The sequence below is a fragment of the Sciurus carolinensis genome, chromosome 9 (genome assembly GCF_902686445.1).
Source record: "Sciurus carolinensis chromosome 9, mSciCar1.2, whole genome shotgun sequence".
Classification (NCBI taxonomy): Eukaryota; Metazoa; Chordata; class Mammalia; order Rodentia; family Sciuridae; genus Sciurus; species Sciurus carolinensis.
Window position 1 is genome coordinate 67489248 of NC_062221.1, and position 20308 is coordinate 67509555.

At 36.5% G+C, this 20308-nt stretch overlaps 1 protein-coding gene across 1 annotated transcript in view; it reads right to left on the reverse strand.

Moving 5' to 3' along the window:
* The window catches only part of Rubcn (rubicon autophagy regulator), a 70906-nt gene that overhangs the window by 36203 nt on the left and 14395 nt on the right, over positions 1-20308 (reverse strand). The window contains 4 exon segments of the mRNA XM_047563760.1: positions 599-705; positions 1355-1514; positions 3470-3553; positions 12528-12681. Coding sequence (XP_047419716.1) covers positions 599-705; positions 1355-1514; positions 3470-3553; positions 12528-12681 — 505 coding nt within the window.

The window sequence follows — 20308 nt, forward strand, 5'->3', positions numbered from 1 at the left end:
CCCCCCCACAGCAAATAAGACCTAAGTTTAGATTTTCACTTCAAAAAGGTTGTTGTTTTTTGTTTTGGTTTGGTTTTAGTTTTTTGTTTTGTTTTTGGTACGGGGTACTTAACCACTAAGTCACATCCTCAGTGCTTTTTATTTTTAACTTTAAGACAGAGTCTTGCCAAGTTACTGAGGCTAGCCTCGAACTTGTGATCCTCCTGCCCCAGTCGCTCATGTTGTTGGGCTTCAATAAGTATTAATGGGGGTTGGAGATATAGTTAAGTGGTAGAATACTTGCCTAACATGATAAGGCCCTGCACTTGATCCCCAGCACAAGGTAAACAACAAACAGACTTAATGGTCCCTCTTCTTCTTTTAAAGCATTTTTAGAAATGGAAGTCTTAGGAACTGAGAAGTGTAGCTCAGTAGTAAAGCACTTGTTTGGCATGTAAGAGGTCCTGGGTTTGATCCCCAGCACCAAATTAAATAAATAAATAAAAATGAAAAGTCTTTCAATTCACAACTGCCTCTGTGAAGAAGTCATCTGCTACTGAGAATTAAATCATGGGTCTGGGGCCCAGCATAGACATGGATAATTCCTTGCCCTCTTTACCATAGATGCATCAATCTGAGCCAGGAGGCGGGGGTTGTTCTGTTCCACAGCTTCCAGGCATTGAAGCATGGCTGTGACGTGGGCATCGCTTAGCAGGAAAGCAGTATCTGGGAAGAGAAAAGTTACCAAAGAGATGAAGTCCAGCAGGTAGAGTTTTGGCCTCCTTGTATGGTCCTGGGAGAGAGAAGTTCAGGGGAAGAAAGAGAAAGAAAATCAAAAGAATTGAGAACAATGCCACTGAAGGAAGAAGGGGAATTAAGGACAAGTAAAGTATAGGAAAAGCTAAGTCATGTCCAGTCAGCAAAGAGCTCAAGATAAGAGGCTTCAAAGAGGGGAAAAAAAAAGTCTTCAAAGACAGAAGACCCAAGACTAAATTCTGACTCTGGGTGACTTTGGCCAAATCACCTAACCTCCTTGAACTGTTTCTCTGATGGGAAAACAGGGGAACTAATACCTAACTCTTAGGGCTGTTGTGATGAGTGCCTGGCACAATAGAACTCTCAATAAATGGTTGTCACATACATTTTAGTTATACCATTATTGGTTTGTGTGTATGGTACAGCAGAATGCCTTAGCATAAGATCTGACTGTGTTTTTCAAGGGAGGTGAAAGGGAAGACAGGATATATATTTCTAAGTAAGAATCTCTTGGCAACAAGTGAAACATATGAGGCTCTGGAAATAGAGGGACCCCACAGAGTAATAGTGAAAGAGAACGAGGAAGTATAAACAGCAACCCTAAGTGATCTCTACCAACCTGTGTAGAATTTTCTGATATACTGTCTATCCCCAAGCAGAGGTCGGAGCTGGGCTGAGAGGCAGTGACACTGCAAGCTGTGCTGCAGCCACAACTCTGCAACAGCATGCCCACTCACGCCATCGGCATTATTCTGGCCATTCTCGTGTAAGTTGATGAACTGCAAGACAAAGAGGCATGAGTCAAAATATACATCTCCTTGTAGATACAGCAAGACTGAGGCCTAGTGACCCAAGAATTTCACTGAGACAGGTAAAGGGAGGCGACCAGAGGTATTTGCCTCTAGCTAGCATCTAGAGGATACTGCAGTTAGAGAATTAAGTAAGGGATTAATAGTTTCCTTGCCGAATTATATCGCTAGTGAGGAAACTAAGCAGTTAAAACCTGATTCACAATTCTAGGAGAGGCAACTCCAGGAGAAACACAGATGCTACATCTGGTTCTTTTTTTCTTTTAGTACTGGGAATTGTGCACAGGAGCTTACATGTGCTCAGCAAGTGCTCTTCCTATGAGTTCCAATCTTTTTAAAAATTTTGTCTTGAGATAAGAGTCTCAGAAAGTTGCCCAGGCTGGCATCCAACTTGTGATCCTCCTACCTTAGCCTCCGCCACCCAAATAGCTGGGACTATAAACATGCACCACTATGCCCAACATACATCTGGCTCTTTACATTCTAACTCCAAAGAAACACCTGTTCTGGGATATTCAGAGGAAGGAAAAACTTGACCTCTTGGCCTTTCTCAGAGTCCTGTATTTCAGGTGGCCTTCAGAAAAAACTGAAAAAAATCTTGGTGGGTGGGAGGCATCTAGGAAAAAAATGCCACTGAAGAGAAGCCATCCGAGCACCTCTTTTTGGCTTTAGGTGCAGAATTCTATTTCAGACCTCGGGTCTTGAATGTTTCTAAGAGCAAGGTCTTGTAGCCCAGGATTAGCATTACAAAATGTATGAATGGCAATTTCAGGCAGCTTCTAAGAGAAAATAACAATAGCAACATATTTTAGAAAAGAAGTTAGAGGGAGGCTTAGTGGGAAAAATAGAAGTGAAAAGAACAAAGGAAATAGCAGGCTTTTTCTGCAGAATTAAGGCACTGTGATTTGGTTCCCAGATTATCTAGAAAGAAGCTATCTTTCCTGACATCATCCTAGCAATGGATCTAGCAGTGCAAGTATACATGAAACAAGACTGGCGATATAGTGACAACTGTTGAAGAGGGGTGATGGATAGTTTGAAGTTTGGTGGGTTTTTTCCCCCCAATTTTATATATATTTGAAATTTTCCATAATACAGAGTGAAATGAATATATACATAAATTTGGCAGTGATTGTTCTGAAACCAACTGCGTACCTTCGGCCACATTACCTAACTTTTGAGTTCATTTTCCCTAAATGGAAATCAGGGATACTATATTAAGCTGAGAACAGGGGAGAGGAATACTACAACAGCAGCCAAAGCTGTTGGGAACATCATATTTGGCTCCATTTGATACTGGCCTACAAAAACCTCACATTCCTTTCTCACTGGTGCTGTTTCTTCTCACACAATTAGCATTAAAGCCCACTTCCCCTGTTACTTTAAGGAAACTCTTGCCATTTTCCCTAAATTTTGAAGAGCTTTATTATGGTCCCGCATTCACAGATATTTACACCGCCCCCAGAGGAGAGAAAGTGACCTGAAACAATGGGTCTATAAGGTTTATATTTTTATTTTTTATTTTTTGGTACTGGGGATTGGACCCAAGAGCACTTACCCACTGAGCCACCTCCCTAGTCCTTTTTATTTTGAGGGAGTGTCTCACTAAATTGTTAGGGCCTCCCTCAATTGTTGAGGCTAGCCTCAAACTCGCAATCTCTTGCCTCAACCTCCCAAGTTCCTGGGATTACAGGCATATGCCACCATGCCTGACAGGTTTGTTTATTTATTTATTTATCTATCTATTTATTTTTAAAGTAAATAACACTTCCCTCCAAGTCAGTTCTACAGGGATAATTTCCTTTCCTCAGTTAAGAAGAAACTGGATATCCTCCATCCTAGGCTATAAGACCCTTCCAATTGAACATCAAACAGTGAAGACTTGCAGCTGCACTCTAGCATACCAGCTCTTCTTTCACTCTTACCTTCTCCACATGAAGGGCTGAGTGGGGACTGAGCCACCGGATGTCTTTCACAAATTGCCAGTAATCAGTCTGGTGGCAACACACCTGCTAAAGGAACACACAAAGTGAGCAAATCACTACCATTCTGGACCAAATCTAGTTTAACTGTTGACATTCAAAGACAGAAAAAAGAGTAAAATCTTCCTTTCCTCAACAAAAGTTCTCAGCAGTCAAAGAATATATATATATCTTAACCGTTTTAAAGAATAACTGTTTAAAATCAATCATTCTTTTGAACAGGTGCATATACATATGATATAGATGACATACAGTGAAAATAATCTCTTTTGTATTTCTTTCTAGCATTCAGTTTCCTAAAAAGCAATTCTTAAAGCTGGTGAAGAACTATTAAAAGCCAGAGATAAACATCTTCAGAACTTAACTACAAAGTCAAATAAGGAAACACTTGCTTTTCTCATGCCACACAGGTCAGGAAGGGGCTGTATTTAGAGTTAAGAAATGCTCAGTCCTGGGCTGGGGTTGTGGCTCAGAGGTAGAGCATTTGCCTAACATGTAAGGCATTGGGTTTGATTCTTAGCACCACATATAAATTAATTAATTAATCAATTAAATAAAGGTCCACTGACAACAAAAATATTTTTTTAAAAAAATGAAAAAAATGCTCAGTACTAAATAAATGGTCTTAGACTGAAAGAGGCCTAAACATGATAATAAAATGCTTATATCATGAAAACCTAATTGATTTTTGAGAATCCTTCCTCAGACTACTCAGCAGGGGTTAAAATTGAAATTTAAATAATTTTAAAAATAAACAAGTAGCACAGTACCAAGAGACAAACCAGTCAATGGAACGGAATAAATAGCCTAGAAAAAGACCTTAAAATATATCAGAACCTAATATATGATCCAAAAAGCACCTCAGAAGTCAACAGTAAGAACCATTATGAACATTTATATACCAACAAATTAGAAAACCTAGAACATATAAATTTCTGGACACACATAACCTAACCAATGAACTATGAGGATGCAAAACCTAAATAGACTAATAGAAAGTGATGATATCAAGTAAGTAACAAAAAGTGTACCAAAAAGAAAAGCCCAGGACCAAATGGCTTCACTGATGAATTTCACCAAAATTTTAAAGAAATAATATTACCAGGTGTATGACACATGGCTGTAATCCCAGTGGCATGGAAGGCTAAGGCAGAACTGCAATATCAAAGGCAATCTGGGCAGCTGAGCAAGATCCTGACTCAAAATTTTTAAAAAATATATATTTAAAAGAGCTAGGGATGTAGCTCAGTGGTAAAGTGGCCCTGGTATCACCAAAAACAAAAATAAATAAAAAAATAAATAGATGGATAGATAAACAAACTGAATACCAGTTATCAAACTATTTCAAAAGACTGAAGGGAGAGAACTCTTTCAAACTCATTCTGTGAGGCCAGCATTACCCTGGTATCAAAACTAGCCAAGGGGCTGAGGAGATAGCTCAGCTGGTAGAGTGCTTGCCTTGTAAGCACAAGGCCCTGAGTTCAATCCCCAGTACCGCCAAAAAAAAAAAAAAAAAAAAAAAAAAACTAGACAAGGATATAACATACATAAATACATAAACAGGAAAAAAAATAAGAAAACTACTGATCCAGTATCCCCAATGAATGTAAATACAAAAATTCTCAATAAAATACTAACAAATCAATTCCAACAGCACATCAAAAAGATTGTATTTCATGATCACTGACACAGTAGTGCACACTTGAAATCCCAGCAACTGGGAAAGCTGAAGCAGAAGGATTGCAAATTAAAGGCCAGTCTTAGCAACTTAGCCAGACTCTCAGCAACTTAGCAAGATCCTGTCTCAAAATAAAAAATAGAAAGGGCAGGGGATGTGGCTCAGTAATACAGTACCCCAGGTCCAAGTTCTACTACTGCACGAGAGAGAGAGAGAGAGAGAGAGAGAGAGAGAGAGAGAGAGAGAGAGAGAGAGAAAGAGATTATACATAACAATCAAGTTGGATTTATCCCAGGGGTGTAAGGATGGTCCAACATACACAAATCAATTAAAAAAAAAATCACATCAAAATGAAGGACAAAAATGATATTATCAATCAAAAGGAACACATAGTATTACAAATTTTAAATAGCTCGACAGGGCTAGGGATGTAGTTTAGTGGTACAGCACTGACCTAACATACTCAAAACCCTGGTTTGATCATCAGCCCTCAAAACAAAACAAAACAAAACAAAACAAACAAAAAAAATCAAAAAGCAACCCACAAAAAATTTTCTCTTTATAAAATAAAAAACAGTATGACTGTTCATTTTCATAAAGATAGAAATACATAAATAACTTGAACATTTGTCCAAAGGGTACTGATTATATATATATATGTGTAATATTATATACACATTAAAGACAATGCTGTATATCTGCTGAAAAAGGGATGGCTTCCCAATTCTTCTGATTCTGGAAAAAAAGCATTTACTCAAGTTAGGTACAGAAGATTCCCTAGGTTAACCATGAAGTTTTATTTCCACCAATAAAGTTGTAGCTTACCAAGAATGTTATTTTATGTTCCCAAATATATTTCTGTCAATTGTACTTGTTATAATTTCATATTTAAAATTATGATTATGCACATTGATAAAATAACTGGTATAGCCAGATGTGGTGGCATATGCCTGTAATCCCAGTGGCTAATGAGGCTGTAATAGAAGAATCCCAAGTTCAAGGCCAGCCTCAGCAATTTAGTAAGGCACTAAGCAACTTAGTGAACCCTGTCTCAAAATAAAAAAATAAAAAGTGCTAGATATGTAGCTCAGAGTTAAACTGCATTTGGGTTAAATTCCCAGTACAAACAAAGCAAAACAAAAAAACAAAAACAAAAAATCCTGATATATTTATGAATACTAAGTAGTATGCTCTGAAAAGACTTGTCAATAAAGGTAAATCATAAAGATTTGATTATGTAGAGGCAAAACAATTTTTAGAAGTTAAAAAAACCCTAAAAATATAGATTTCATATTCATATTATAGGATCTTTAAATTATTGGTTCAGTACAAATAAATTGAAACTGGGAATTCTGTATGATATAGCATAGATGTGGCTTATATAAGAAAGATGATGTAGAAATTCTCTAGAACGAAACTAATAAACAGTAGTTCCTATGGGATAAGAAGGGAACAAGATTTTTCATTGTATGGTTTTATACTTTCTAAATTAAAAAAAAATTTTTAGTGGTCAATGGACCTTTATTTTTTATTTATTTATATGTGGTGCTGAGAATTAAACTCAGTGCTTCACATGTGCTAGGCAAGTACTCTATCACTGAGCCACAACAACAGTCTACTTTCTAATTTTTTTAACCACATAAAGTATATTGTATATTCAAAAATATTAAAGATTTTAAAGTAAGTTGCAGAGTGATAGTACTCTTAACATTTTTAGAAAGCATATAAATACATGGGAAAAAGTGCAAGAAAATCTACCAAAATACTTAACCATCATTATTACTTGGTGTTAAGATTATGGGACATTTATTCTTCTTTCTGGTATTTGCCAAATGTTCAACAAAAAGAATACATTACTTATATATTCAGAAATAAAACACACAGATCTTTTTCATTATTACTGTTTTTTTTTTTAAATTGGGCTATGTTGCTAAGAATAGTTTCTTTCTGGTGTTGAAAAAGCAGGGAATTCTTTGACTTCTAATTCAATCTCAGGGACTTAGTGTTTCTACATTTCTAAACAGTAGACCATAGATTATCAAATATGCCTTGCTTTATGGAAGGACTAAAGGTAGCCTAGGTGCAGGCTGTCAAGGAAAATGAGATGCTTAATTAAGAATACCATAATGATGTTACAGCTTTCCAAATGCCCTAAGTGATTAAACAAAAATTCATATTCCAGGGGCTGGGGTTACAGCTCAGTGGTAGAGTGCTTGCCTAGCATGTGTGAGGCCCTGGGTTCGATCCTCAGCACCACATAAAAAATAAATAAATAAATAAGCAAATCCTTAAAAAAAATTCATATTCCATTACACATCCTTATGAAAACACAGGAGACATGACCTACATGAAGCACTGTATCCCTTTCCCCCTCCAAGGGCATAACACCCAGAAGAGCTTCCTGATAACAAAACAGCCCGAAACTCTGAAAGTCTTAATCTTTGGGGAAGGAAATGAAAAGGAAAAACAAGTCCTTGACACGGACTTTATACTTTATTTCTTAGATGTTTATAAGGGAGAATAAAGCAACAATGAAATTGGCATGAATCTATTGTTTCTTATTTTTCCCTACTACAGCCTCTACTTGAGGGTATGTGTGTAGGAGAGGGAGAGGGAAAGAGAGAGAGAGAGAGACAGAGGGGGAGGGGGGGAGGGGGGAGGGGGAGGGAATGTGTATAACAGATTTGTCTGGTTTGCTCTGTTGTTTGGCAAGTGATCACATACTTTGATACTTTTCATTCTGATGACCAGTTGCTTTCACAGATATTATACTTCCAGTAACTGTAACAAAATATGTTAATTGTGTTGTACATTTACAAAGCATCTTTCATTTGAGAATCTCATTGACTTTACTATTTCATCATGACACATTTTCTTTTTCTGGTACAGATGATAAAACTGTCTTGTAATATGGTTAAGTGACTACTCTAGATGACAATGTAAAATTAGTAACAGGGCCAAAAAAAGAACCCATTTGTTGTTGAGACACAAATACTTTAACCACTAAACGGCAGTACCTTTGACCTGGTACCTATTTTAGTCATCAATCCAGGAAATCTGCACAGAGGTTTTATAAAACATATTGGTATGACAACATGGTTCTTGAGTACTGTCCCAGGACACTGAGTAAGTCAATGCTACAAATTAACAAAGAATATCAAGAGGAAGGACAATCTATGAGAGAAAATAAGTTCAGTTTTGGCTGTGCTTAGCCTATAGGATGAATAGCCAGATGGTAATATATAGGAAATTGCTAGACTTATGAACCGAGAATTCATCAGAGATGTCTGAACTGGGCATCATTAGTACACAAGTGATAATTACAACAATGGAAATAGATGAGATTGTTTAGGAAAATGTACAGAATAAGAAGAGAACATACAAGAGAACACTAAAAACAAATCATAGAGGAAGAAATTTCAGGGAAAGAAACTTAAGAGTGGTCACAAAGGTAGAACAATACTTCTATGACATAAGACATTGTCATACAAGTCAAGATCCGATGATGCTCAACAATACTGCACATAAGATAGTATTCAAAGGAGAAATGTTCATTAGATTAGGTAACATGGATGCCATTTTTCTTAAACTGCACTGCTAAGATCACCAGCGGTAAGGGCAGATAACAGAGTTCAGTGAATGAATATAGCTGTTTTGAAAATTTCAATGTTCTTGATCATTCACCTCAACACACAGAATTACAAGTAATTAGAAACAAAATAATAAAGGAATATTAATTATTTCTCATAAGCCACAAACCACTAAACAAATTTTGTATTCTACTTCATTTAATTTTTCCATCAAGATTTATTTTGTAAAATAAATATTATTATCCTCATCTGAACAGACAAGAAGGAAGAGCAAGGCTCAAAAAAGTTAAGTAATATTACCTAATAGTGAAAATTGACAACTATATTTTCTAATGGTTTTCATGTATTACTTAATTCTCACAGCAACCCTATGAGGTAGATACCAGTGTATACAACTTACCCATTATTACATAATTAATGGTGACACTGAGATTAATTAAACTGTAAGCAGTGCAGTCAGGTGTCATCCCAGCACTTTAGGAGGCTGAGACATGAGGATTGCAAGTTCAAGGCCAGCCTCAGCAATATAGCAAGACCCTAAGCAACTCAGTGAGACCCTGTCTCATAAATGAAAAACAAAAAGGGCTGGGAATGTAGCTCAGTGGTAAATTGCCCTTGGGTTAAATCCCCAGTACAACCCCGCCCCCCCAAAAAAGAGAGCAGTGCAATTTAAAGTCCCTAATTTTAACCACCATGTCATTTTCTTTCTCAAGGATCTATGTTCTATTTGATTCCAAAGACTTATCAGTCCATTATACAATGTTAACTTCATGTTCCTTGAAAGGTTTTTTTAATTTGATTTTTATTATTATCATTTTATTTTATTTTGGCACTAGGAATTGAACTCAAAGGTGCTTTACTACTGAGCCACATCCCCAGCTCTTTTTATTTTGAGAGAGGATCTCACAAAATTGCTAGGGCCTCACTAAATTGCTGAGGTTGTCATTGAACTTATGATCTTCCTGCCTGACTCCTGATTGAACTGAGGGTCACTTAATCACTAAGTCACATCCTTCAGCCCTTTTTTAGGTTTTATTTTGTGACAAGGTCTTACTAAGTCCTTAAGACCTTGCTAAATTGCTGAAGTTAGTCTCAAACTTAAAATTCTTCTGCCTCAGCCTCCTGAGTACTGGAATTACAGGCATAGGACACTGCACTCAACTAGAAAGATGTTTTTAAAATGAAGACCATTAAGAATTCAGCTCTTTAAATGCTCATGTTTTTTTCTCTCTTCCAAGTCCTTTAATACACAGGCCTCACCTTCACTTACTCTGAATAGAAAAATTCTAACCTATGCTAACTTTCCCATTGAATTCTGAAAATACCCAACAGGAACACTCATTTGAAGATATTTTTCAGAGGCAATATACATATCTTTCTAGAAGGGAGGGTAACATTATATTCTATCAAGTATGAACACTTTCATGACAGTTGATTAGATCTTCTGCATTGTGACCACCAGCTGAAAATAAATTCTGATTAAAAAAAAAAAATGAGCTTGATCATGGGAAAGGATTTCCAGTAAAGAATACTCATTCTTGACATGGGAGGATATGAGTGTTTATAAGTACACAATTATGCATATCTTTGTGAGTTTTGATGCTTAAAAAGACAATACTAAACCCCAATGACTCACTAGAAAATTTTACCCATAACAAAGCCTTATTTAAAACACTGAAAATGGAGTAATTGCCAAAAAGATAAAGCAAAAAACATTATGTATTATGGGATTCTACTCATTTTCAAAACTCAAAGTTATTAGAATTGAGAATATGAAGAAAAAGAAACTCAACATCAAATAAAGTTTATAACAAAAACAAAAATCAAAATCAAAACTACCATTCAGAAACATCAACCAGTTGTCTACAAAGTTATGTTGAAAGCGTATTCTAAAAATGATAATATCTTATAATCATTTCTCAAATGTGTCCTGGGATGCTCCTAAGAGAAAAATCCCAGTGACTCAATCACTACCTATTAACTACTCGGTTAATCTTCCCTTCTCTTCACCTCTTGTTTTCACTAGTCATTTCTAAAACTGCTAGAATTTTCATGTGGATATGGATGAATTCTCACAAGCCCTATAAGTGAAGTATATAATTCTTTCAACATATTATTAATTTAAAGCAAAGATAGTAATAACAAAAGTCTGAATTTAGGAAACAAGATGAAAAATCCAATTCAAAGAGAATCAGAGGAAGAAATGATGATTTTCCATCAGGAAAAGAATATTAATTACACCAATCTCATCAAGCCTAAAAAATTTCACTAGATCACACTGGTTTCTAGGCAGAAGAATTTTATAAAGGAAAGTACATTCAAAGTAAGCAAGCACACTGGAGTTTCACCTTCTTATTCAGTAGAAACATTTCCTGGATGAAAGTCAGAAATAATTCATTTTTGCCTAAGCTCTTTTTCTCCCTTTGTTCTACCTATTTTGGGGGGGCATGGGTGGGGGACAGGATAGAGGGGGTGGTAAATCATGGTTTTAAAAAAACCTAAGATTCAGGGGGGGAAAAAAAAAAAGACTCCTGACTGTGGTTGACTAAAATAGTCCTCCAAGGTGTCCACATCCCAATTCCTAGAACCTGTGAATATCACTCTTTATGACAAAAGGAACTCAGCAGACGTGATTAAATTAAGGATCTTTTGGCAGATGCAGTGGCGCACATCTGTAATCCCAGGTACTCAGGAGGCTGAGGCAAATTCAAATTCAAGGTCAGTCTGGACAATTTAGTAAGACCCTGTCTCAAAATAAAAAAATTACAAGGCCGTGAATGTAGGTCAGTGGTACAATGCCCCTGGGTTCAACTCCCCGCTAGAAGAAGAGGAGGAGGAGGAGGAGGAGGAGGAGGAGGAGGGAAGGGGGAGGGGGAGGAGGATAAAAATTAAGGATCTTGAGATGGTGAGATTATCCAGGTAAGCCCTAGTAATTATAGGAGTTCTAGGAGGTATTGAGGATAGTGGAAGGGGCTAAGAGCCAAAGAATGCAAGGAATGCAACTTGAGAAGACAAAAAGACAAGCAAATGGGAGAATTCCCTGGAGCCTCCAGAAGAACAGCCCTGCAGACACCATGCTTTGAGTCTAGAGAAAATTATGTCAGAATTCTGACCTCAAGAACTGTAAAATAACAAGTTTGTATTGTTCTAAGCCATGAAGTTCATAGTCATTGGTTAAAGTAACGACAATTAACATAAACTGATCTAACATCTCATTGCTGTCACATCCAGCAATTTATTTATTCTACTGACATCTGTGGTAAATCAGGCAGTAAATAAAAATTTTTGGATACAAAAAAAAAGTATTAAGGGCTAGGGTTGTGGCTCAGTGATAGAGCATTTGCCCAGTGTGCTTGAGGCCTTGGGTTCAATCCTTAGCACCACATAAAAATAAAATAAAGATATTGTGTCCACCTATAACTAAAAAAAAAAAAAAAGTATTAAGTCTCAATCCTACCCTCAAGAGCTCACAGACAGGCTGGGGTTGTGGCTCAGTGGTAGAGCACTTGCCTGGCATGTGTGAGGCAGTTTCAGTCCTTGGCACCACATAAAAATAAATAAATTAATGTATTGTGTCTGTCTACAACTAAAAAATTAAAAAAAAAAAAAAAAAAAAAAAAACTCAGACTAGTGGACTTCATCTTCTCCCTGCCAAACAATTTAATGCAACTATTTGTTTCCAACAAGTAATTCAGTCAATTAGGAAAAAAAAAATAAGAGGAGTTCTACATACCTGATCATGGATGAGCCCATGATAGAGGATGTTCTGCATGTCCCTACAAAGCCGCTCCAGGCCACCATACTTGGACCAAACATTGGGGCTGTTAGCTGACACCAAACCCTCAACTGTAGTCTTCAAATTACCCAGCAACTGCCAGTGCTCCCTCCTGCAATTATATCAATGGTTAGTTAACTTTGTTGTACCTGATTTCTGATCATACTAAAGAAAGTCTAAGCCAAGGAGTCTCCCACCACACATTCTAACATTCGCTCCCCTATTAATTTTTCACTTGAGAATAGACTCAACTCTTAGAGGATAAAATTGTAAAAAACAAAAATTAAAAACAAGAAACAAAAAACCCTCACATTAACATGACACATTATGCTTTGTAAATTATTTCATCTACTGTCTAATTCAATCCTCATATAAGTAGTCTACGACTCTGTGTTTTTAGGAGTATGACCTATTAAGATCCATTTCTGAAAAGTAACACTACTTGGGCGAAAAGATGAGAACATTCAATTAGAACCAGAAATCTTTTACAAAAAAGCAAACAAAAAAGTCAGAAAGGGGCTGGGGAGATAGCTCAGTCGGTAGAGTGCTTGCCTTGTAAGCACAAGGCCCTGGGTTCGATCCCCAGCACTAAAAAAAAAAAAAAAAAAAAAAAAAAAAAAGTCAGAAAACTACTTTTTATTCAATACACTTTTTTTTCTAAGTATTTTTAGTTGTAGATGGACTCAGTACCTTTATTTTGTTTGTTTATTTTCTTAATGTGGTGTCTCACATGTGCCAGGTAAGCACTCAACCACTGAGCCACAAGCCCAGCCCTATTTGATATACTTCTAAGCACCAAGTACAACATAGTAAAGGGCAAAAAGTGTTCATGTACATAAAAAATATTATGGACAAGAATACAAATTGTCCATGATTGTTTCCTCCATGATTTTTAAGTTAAAATTGAGACAAAATGTTTTAAAGTTTGCACCAAGCCACTTCAGGAAATGTTCCCAAACCAGTCATCAGCTCATTGTCTTAGGTGATTTGATGTACGTTAGTGGAAAAGTTTGAAATTGCTGTCCTAAAAGATCCTTAACTTTCCTCTTAAACCTCTAGCATTTTCTTAACACCGTTTCTAACGCAATAAAAACTCAAAAACAAATGTAAGTGAATTAAATAGCTGGATATATGCTGAATCAAACTGGGCAAGGAAAACATGAGAAGTGTCAAACTCTGCCTCTTGGGTCCCCAATTGTTATGTTGCACACTCTATCTTCCTTTTATTTTTATTTAGAATACAATTCCTTCCTATTTTCAACGATAGTCATAAGAAATGGCAATGATTTCTTCAGGGAACTTTCAACATAACTGTTTTATATCATGTAAATATCTATTGGGGGGTCCTGAGTTAAAATCCTTTCGACCAATACCCCAAACTAATCTCTTTAGTCATTTTTAGAGTTATTTTAGGAAAGTGGATGAGGGAAGTAAAAGCAGACAAATAAAATCTATAAATAAAATCAGTGATAGATAGGGTATAGGAGTGTTATCCCAAAAGGGAGGGCCAGATGGATCTCACTCTGGTCTGCTTTGAAGGCCTTGTGAATAAAAATTTATTTAAATTGGAGACATCAAGTTTCCTTAACCTTATTTCATTAAACTTGAGTCACCAGGCTTCTCTCTCTCTCTTTTTTTATTTATATTTTTTAGTTATTGATAAATCTTTTATTTTATATGTGGTGCTAAGGATTGAACCCAGGCCTCACGCCTGCCAGGCAAGCACTCTACCACTGAGCCTCAACTCCAGCCCCCAGACTTCTCTTGTTCTATCTCTATACCAGAGGGACTAAAGTGGTCATTAAAATGCTATTTATTGTTAAGACTGTGAGAAACTGCCATCACAGAAGCCAACTGACCGCCAGCTTTTGCTCAGTGACTCTCCATCTATGTTTCGTCAGGGCTAACCTCAGGTCTGTCTGACACAGTTTTCACATTCCAACAGGCTACAGTCAAGTCTTACAGGCCTGAAAACCAGTCTGGCTTAACAGGTGACTCTGCATATCTGTGCTCTGATTCATTTTGCATTAATCTCACAACATTAACTGTCAAAGAATAGCATGATAAATTCCACAAGCAAACATCAAATACCCTATCATCCTAGGGCTTTCCTTCCAAAATTATACAAAGAGCAATGAAATCCTAGAAACTTTGAACATTCAGCTCTAATAGCTTCATTTGAATGATGCTAAAGAACTTTTCCTTCTCCACAATAACATGCCCTCGAGTTGCCAAAGCTACAAAAGAGTGTAACTTTTATTTTATTCTACAATATACCCAATAGACTATATTTGGTATATGTGTATATATGTTCATCCAGAAAATCAAACTTTTTTAAAAAATTAATTTACATGATTAGTTTGTGTCTTCACCTTGTTAGTGTCCTCTACCATAATGATAAAATTATCATTTTCAGAGAGCTGAAATACTAAATTCAATTGATGACCATATATAGCGGTTGGATTAATCCATTAATGCCTGAATCTTAGAAGCAAGTAAACAGATCACCATGGAGAAATCAAATATCCTTTCCCTATTCTTTAACCACATTTTCAGCAGGTGGTCAGTTTTTCCTAGCTTAAACCTATTTGGTGATAATTATATGTATGATATCACCTTTTATTCACAAGCAGCCTTTATTTGGACACAGTGTAAAAGGTTGAGAAGTTATATTAGGTTGAGAGCACTTCTTGGAAGAGCAGCTTTTACAAGTACACAAAATGTTTCTCCCTTAATCACCTTAAATTAAAAGCATGTATTTCTAGGTCTCTCACTCTCTGCCAAGGAGGAACTAGGCCTGAGTGGCAAGGGAAAGCACAACCCACCTCTACCTGAATCATTTTCATCAACTCACAGTAAAGCCAATTACAGAATAAAGTCCCATCTAATTTCTTTAGAGAGGATTTTGACTACATTCCTCCTTTTTTTTTTTTTTTTTTTTTCCACATAAGGGAGTTTATTAAGCAAATAGAGTGTCTCCCTGCAGGGTAAGGGAGAAAATGAGAGGAAAAGAAAGGGAAAGAGAAAGGGCGCGTGCAAGAAAGAGTGTGAAAAGCGAGGAGGAGAAAGTAAGCAAGTGTGTAGGAGAAAAAGCAATAGAAAAGATCTACATTCCTCCTTTAAAGAGGAATAGGAATTGCTTAAATGACTCAAGGACATCCAGAGGGAAAAAGTTTTCCTAAATGCCAACTCAAGTCTTAAGTTTGTGGAATTATAATAAGGAGCAACAAGATTAAAACAAAAAAGTTACAAACAAATCTTATTTTTAAAAAACTAGTATTATATATATAACTCAAATATAACTAATTACTAAAAATAAGTGATATATAATAAATAAGTGAAAGTATTATACAAATATAAAGGTATATTCAATGCAGGAAATAAATACCAGACATCATCAACTCCCAAGTACTCTTTTTAGTGGTAAAGGGAAACAACTTCAGCTTATCAGCATATGCCATCTGTCCAATGACATTTATCTAGATTGGGTCATGGTATCATTACCTGAGATCACAACTGAAGATTAGGCTGTATCAAGTAAAGAAGTATGATATCCATATGATGATATATCATGAAAAAATTGAAATTCTTGATCAAAAAGCTTTCAAAGCTAGTAATATATTAAACTATAAAAAACAAAATGTAAAATTACATTTATGACTACAACGTAAAGACACACAAAAAAATGTCTATAGTAGTAACCTTTGGTGATATGAGGGAAATACAGAGAAGTGGGGAACAGTTTTGCCCTTCTCTGAGACTAGCAATTAATAAAGGAACAGTGATCTGAAAAAAGTCAGCAAACAAGAAACTGGAAAGCACCATAAAAGATTTTTTAATACCCAAGTATCAGGGGCTTCTCAGGCAGAAAAACTGTGGTCAAGTAAGCCCCTGGGACTTTTAATTCCAGAAAGCACTTCCTGGAAAGAAGGAATGGGTTCCTCCTCAAGGGAGAGAAAAAAAAAAATTAAGAGATATAATTATTGGTAACACTGAGGTAGCAAGAGACTCCCACACTTAATTCGTATTTGGTATTTTTTCTTACCTGGCTACATATTTTCTATTTTTAACTATACAGTATTAGCTTATAGACTACAGAGTTAAATATTTCTGCTGCTTTTTAAATAAATAATATAGAAAAAACAATATTTGACTATTATAAAGTCTCTCAGCTCTGGGATACTTAGGAGAACCTAATTATTGCCAGTTCAATCCCTTTAATGGTTGAAACTTAAAATCTGGGAGGAAATAGGCAGTACCTATAGCATACGTGGCAACTTCATACCTATTCAACAAATGTCTCACTGATCATACTAAATTTAAATGATAATGAAATTACTGAATTTCAACAATGAGTTAGATTTAACAAAAGGCAGGAAAATCTCTTACGTCAGAAAACTAACCATGGATGATGTACAGACTCCTTAGTATGAAGTTCAAATATTTTAAATCACTTGGCCCAATCTTTTTTTTTTAAATATTTTTTAGTTGTCAGTGGATCTTTTATTTTATTTATTTATTTATAAGTGGTGCTGAGGATCGAACCCAGGGCATCACAGTGCTCTATCACCGAGCCACAACTCCAGCTCACTTGGTCAGAAACTTAATACAAACTTTCCTGCTCAGTATTCTTTAATTTGAACAAAATACAGACTATCTACCTCACTCTATTATAAACATAACAACCTCACTCCTATTTCATGCAAATCTTTTCATTTGGAATGCTTCTTGTCACCCCATTCAGGAATTAAGGTTCAACTCTAGTTCAATCTCTTCTCCAGAGGTTCTAAATCATCTGATCCACTATAATTCCTTTATTAGAGCTCCCACAGTATACGTTATTGATATACCATTCAACCTAGAAATACTTAAAAACTATTAAATTGTCACGTGTGGTTAGTGGCAATCATGTTGGACAAAGCAGGTCTATAATCACCCAAACAGGTTGATGAAACTTGTGGAGTAAAAGATTAAAAAAGAAGAGGGGATGGTGGGAGAGGAGAAGGAGGACGAGGAGGAGGAGGAAAGAATAAGAAAAAAATCCACCTAGAAGTAATAAAGCTATAGAGAAGCAGAAATAGCCAGGCATGGTGGAGCATGCCTGTAAGCCCAACAATTTGGGAGGCTGAGGCAGAAGAATTTTAAGTTCAAGACCAGCCTCAGCAATTTAGCAAGGTCCTAAGCAACTCAGTGAGATCCTGTCTCAAAATAAAGAAAAAAAGGGGGGACTGGAGATGTGGTTCAGTGGTTAAGGACACCTGGGTTCAATGGTTCAATCCCTGGTACAAAAAAAAAAAAAAAAAAAAAAAACCCAAAAATCGCAGAAACAGCTGTGAGAAGAATACTGAGAAAATCTTCAGGCTTAGGGTTGCTGTAGTCAGCTGATTTGCCTTCCCCTCCTGGGTTCCCACAGCAGCAGTTTTCCTAAAAGCAACAAGGTTCCAAGGTTCCATTTCTATGTTTTTGTGTGTGTGTGTGTGTTTCATATTGTTTTGTTTTGGATACTAATAATTGAATTAGCAGTGTGAACTGCTAAAAAATCATGTGATTATCCTGCTTTGTTACTAGTTATCTACAAACTCACCACCCTTAGTATGATCAAAGGGAAAATGGAAAGAAATGGGAAAAAATATGAAATGAAGATAAATGTGAAAAAAATTAAAATGATTAGGGAGGGGGAAAAAAGGTCCTTCCAATGGCAAGAATACTGGCACTGCCCAACTGTAAGAGACATGATCAAATTGCTAATCTTTTCATTTCTTGAAGAAATATTCACTGAGTATTAAATATATGTCAAGAACTGTGTTAGGAAGCAGGGGTTTGGTGGTTAAAGAAGGAGGGTTCTCATCTCTCAGGCAACTCAAAAGTAATGGGGAAACAGGCAAATTAACTATGCTATGAAGGCACTATACTGTGAAGTGAGAAAATGGAAAAGAACGGGTCAGGGATACGTTCTAAATAAGTTGTTAAAGGATGACTAAGCTCTCTTGGCAAAGATGGAGGTATTGCAGGGAGTGTGAAGAAGCAAGAATAAAAAGAGCAAGAAAAATGTGAAAATGGTCAAATGTCATGGTTCTGTAACTAGTAGATTCACAAGAGTTAACACACAGATTGGATAGTGGAATTCTGAGTAAAATACCACAGTAACTTTGTTTCTCAATAAATTAGTGGCAGTGTGGAGAGACTATCTGGAATTGTAAAACTAAATTCAGACAGGAAGACTGGTTAGTATAAAAAAAAAAATCCCCCAATGAGCGATAACAATAGACTGCATTGTTTGCATCTGCCCAGAATTCACAATTTTATTTTGGTAACAGAACTCTTGAGTTTCCCTCTACCAATTAACTTTGGTTCATGAGGTTCCAAGAATGCCTCACCTGATCCTAGGATCCTGCATTGGGTATATGATTTAGGCCCAGCTGAGTAGCATATTCCATACCTTGATCACGAGAACGGGAACATAGCTCAAATCAGAACAAAAAGAGTCAGTCCCAGGATTTTTGCTTTTGCAGAAGTTATTCAGACCGCATACTATTTTTTGTTTTGTTGGTCAGGATTGCCAAACTTGAGAGTTGGTAAGGGTTATCCTGTAAAAAAGTTTGTCTGATAATGAAACCAACACATCAGGAAGCAGAGCTGAGAAACAGAGATGAATACTTGACTTTGGGAACTTAAGACTGATCATGCCTAAACCAAGACTATCCCCTGAATTTTTTTAGAAATAAAAATGGAGAAAAAAAAGACTTCAAAGGAAAAATCAGGAACAGTATTCATAGTGACTGTTTAGATATGAGAAACGGAGAGGAGGGAAACATCAAATTTCACTTTGAGGCTCTGGTCTCAGATTGAGTGGAAAATGCTATTAATTAAGAGAGAACAGAGAACAGGGAGAGAAGTTTTTGTTCAGTTGAACGATTGTAGTTTGGAGACACTAAAAAGTATCTTACCACTTAAATTCTGCTTCTATCTGGATCATTGCACCAGGTATACTGAGGAGTATATGTAGCTGAATTCCAAGTTCAGAAGTAGACTTTATAGTCAGGTGAGGTGGCAAACAACTGTAATCCCAGCAGCTCCAGAGGCTAAGGCAAGAGGGTCATGTGTTCAAAGCCAGCCTCAGCAAAAGTGAGGCACTATGAAACTCAGTGAGACCCTATCTCTAAATAAAATATAAAATATAGGGCTGGGATGTGGTTCAGTGATTGAATGCCCTTGAGTTCAAACCCCAGTACCCTCCCCCCTCCAAAAAAAGATAAAGACTTTATAACCTAAGGCAGTCTAGGGTGACAGAACAATGCTAAGAAGGCCCATTCCTTTAACTATTTAGTAGTTTTAGCGGACAACCTCTATACAACTGGCATTTAAGAAATCTAGGGACAGTTAATAAGATGTATTATGGCATTTTGCTAGTGGATAGCTAGTTAGATGGAAAACAATAGGGGAACCTATGTCATAACTACACTCCCAGTTAAAAATTGGAAGTCAGGCATATTGGCACAAACTTGTAATTCCAGCTATTCAGAAGGCTGAGGTAAGAGGATTGCAGTAAGTGAGACACTGTCTCAAAATAAAAAATAAAATAAAATGCTGGGGCTGTAGCCCAGAGCATCCCTGGGTTCAAACCCCATAATGCCAGGAAAAAAAAAAAAAGCCCAACACCTCAGTCCCCAATGTTTTCAACTCAGATAAAGGAGCCATGGAAGGAGAAAGAACAGCTCTACTCCTGCAAGTAGTAACCT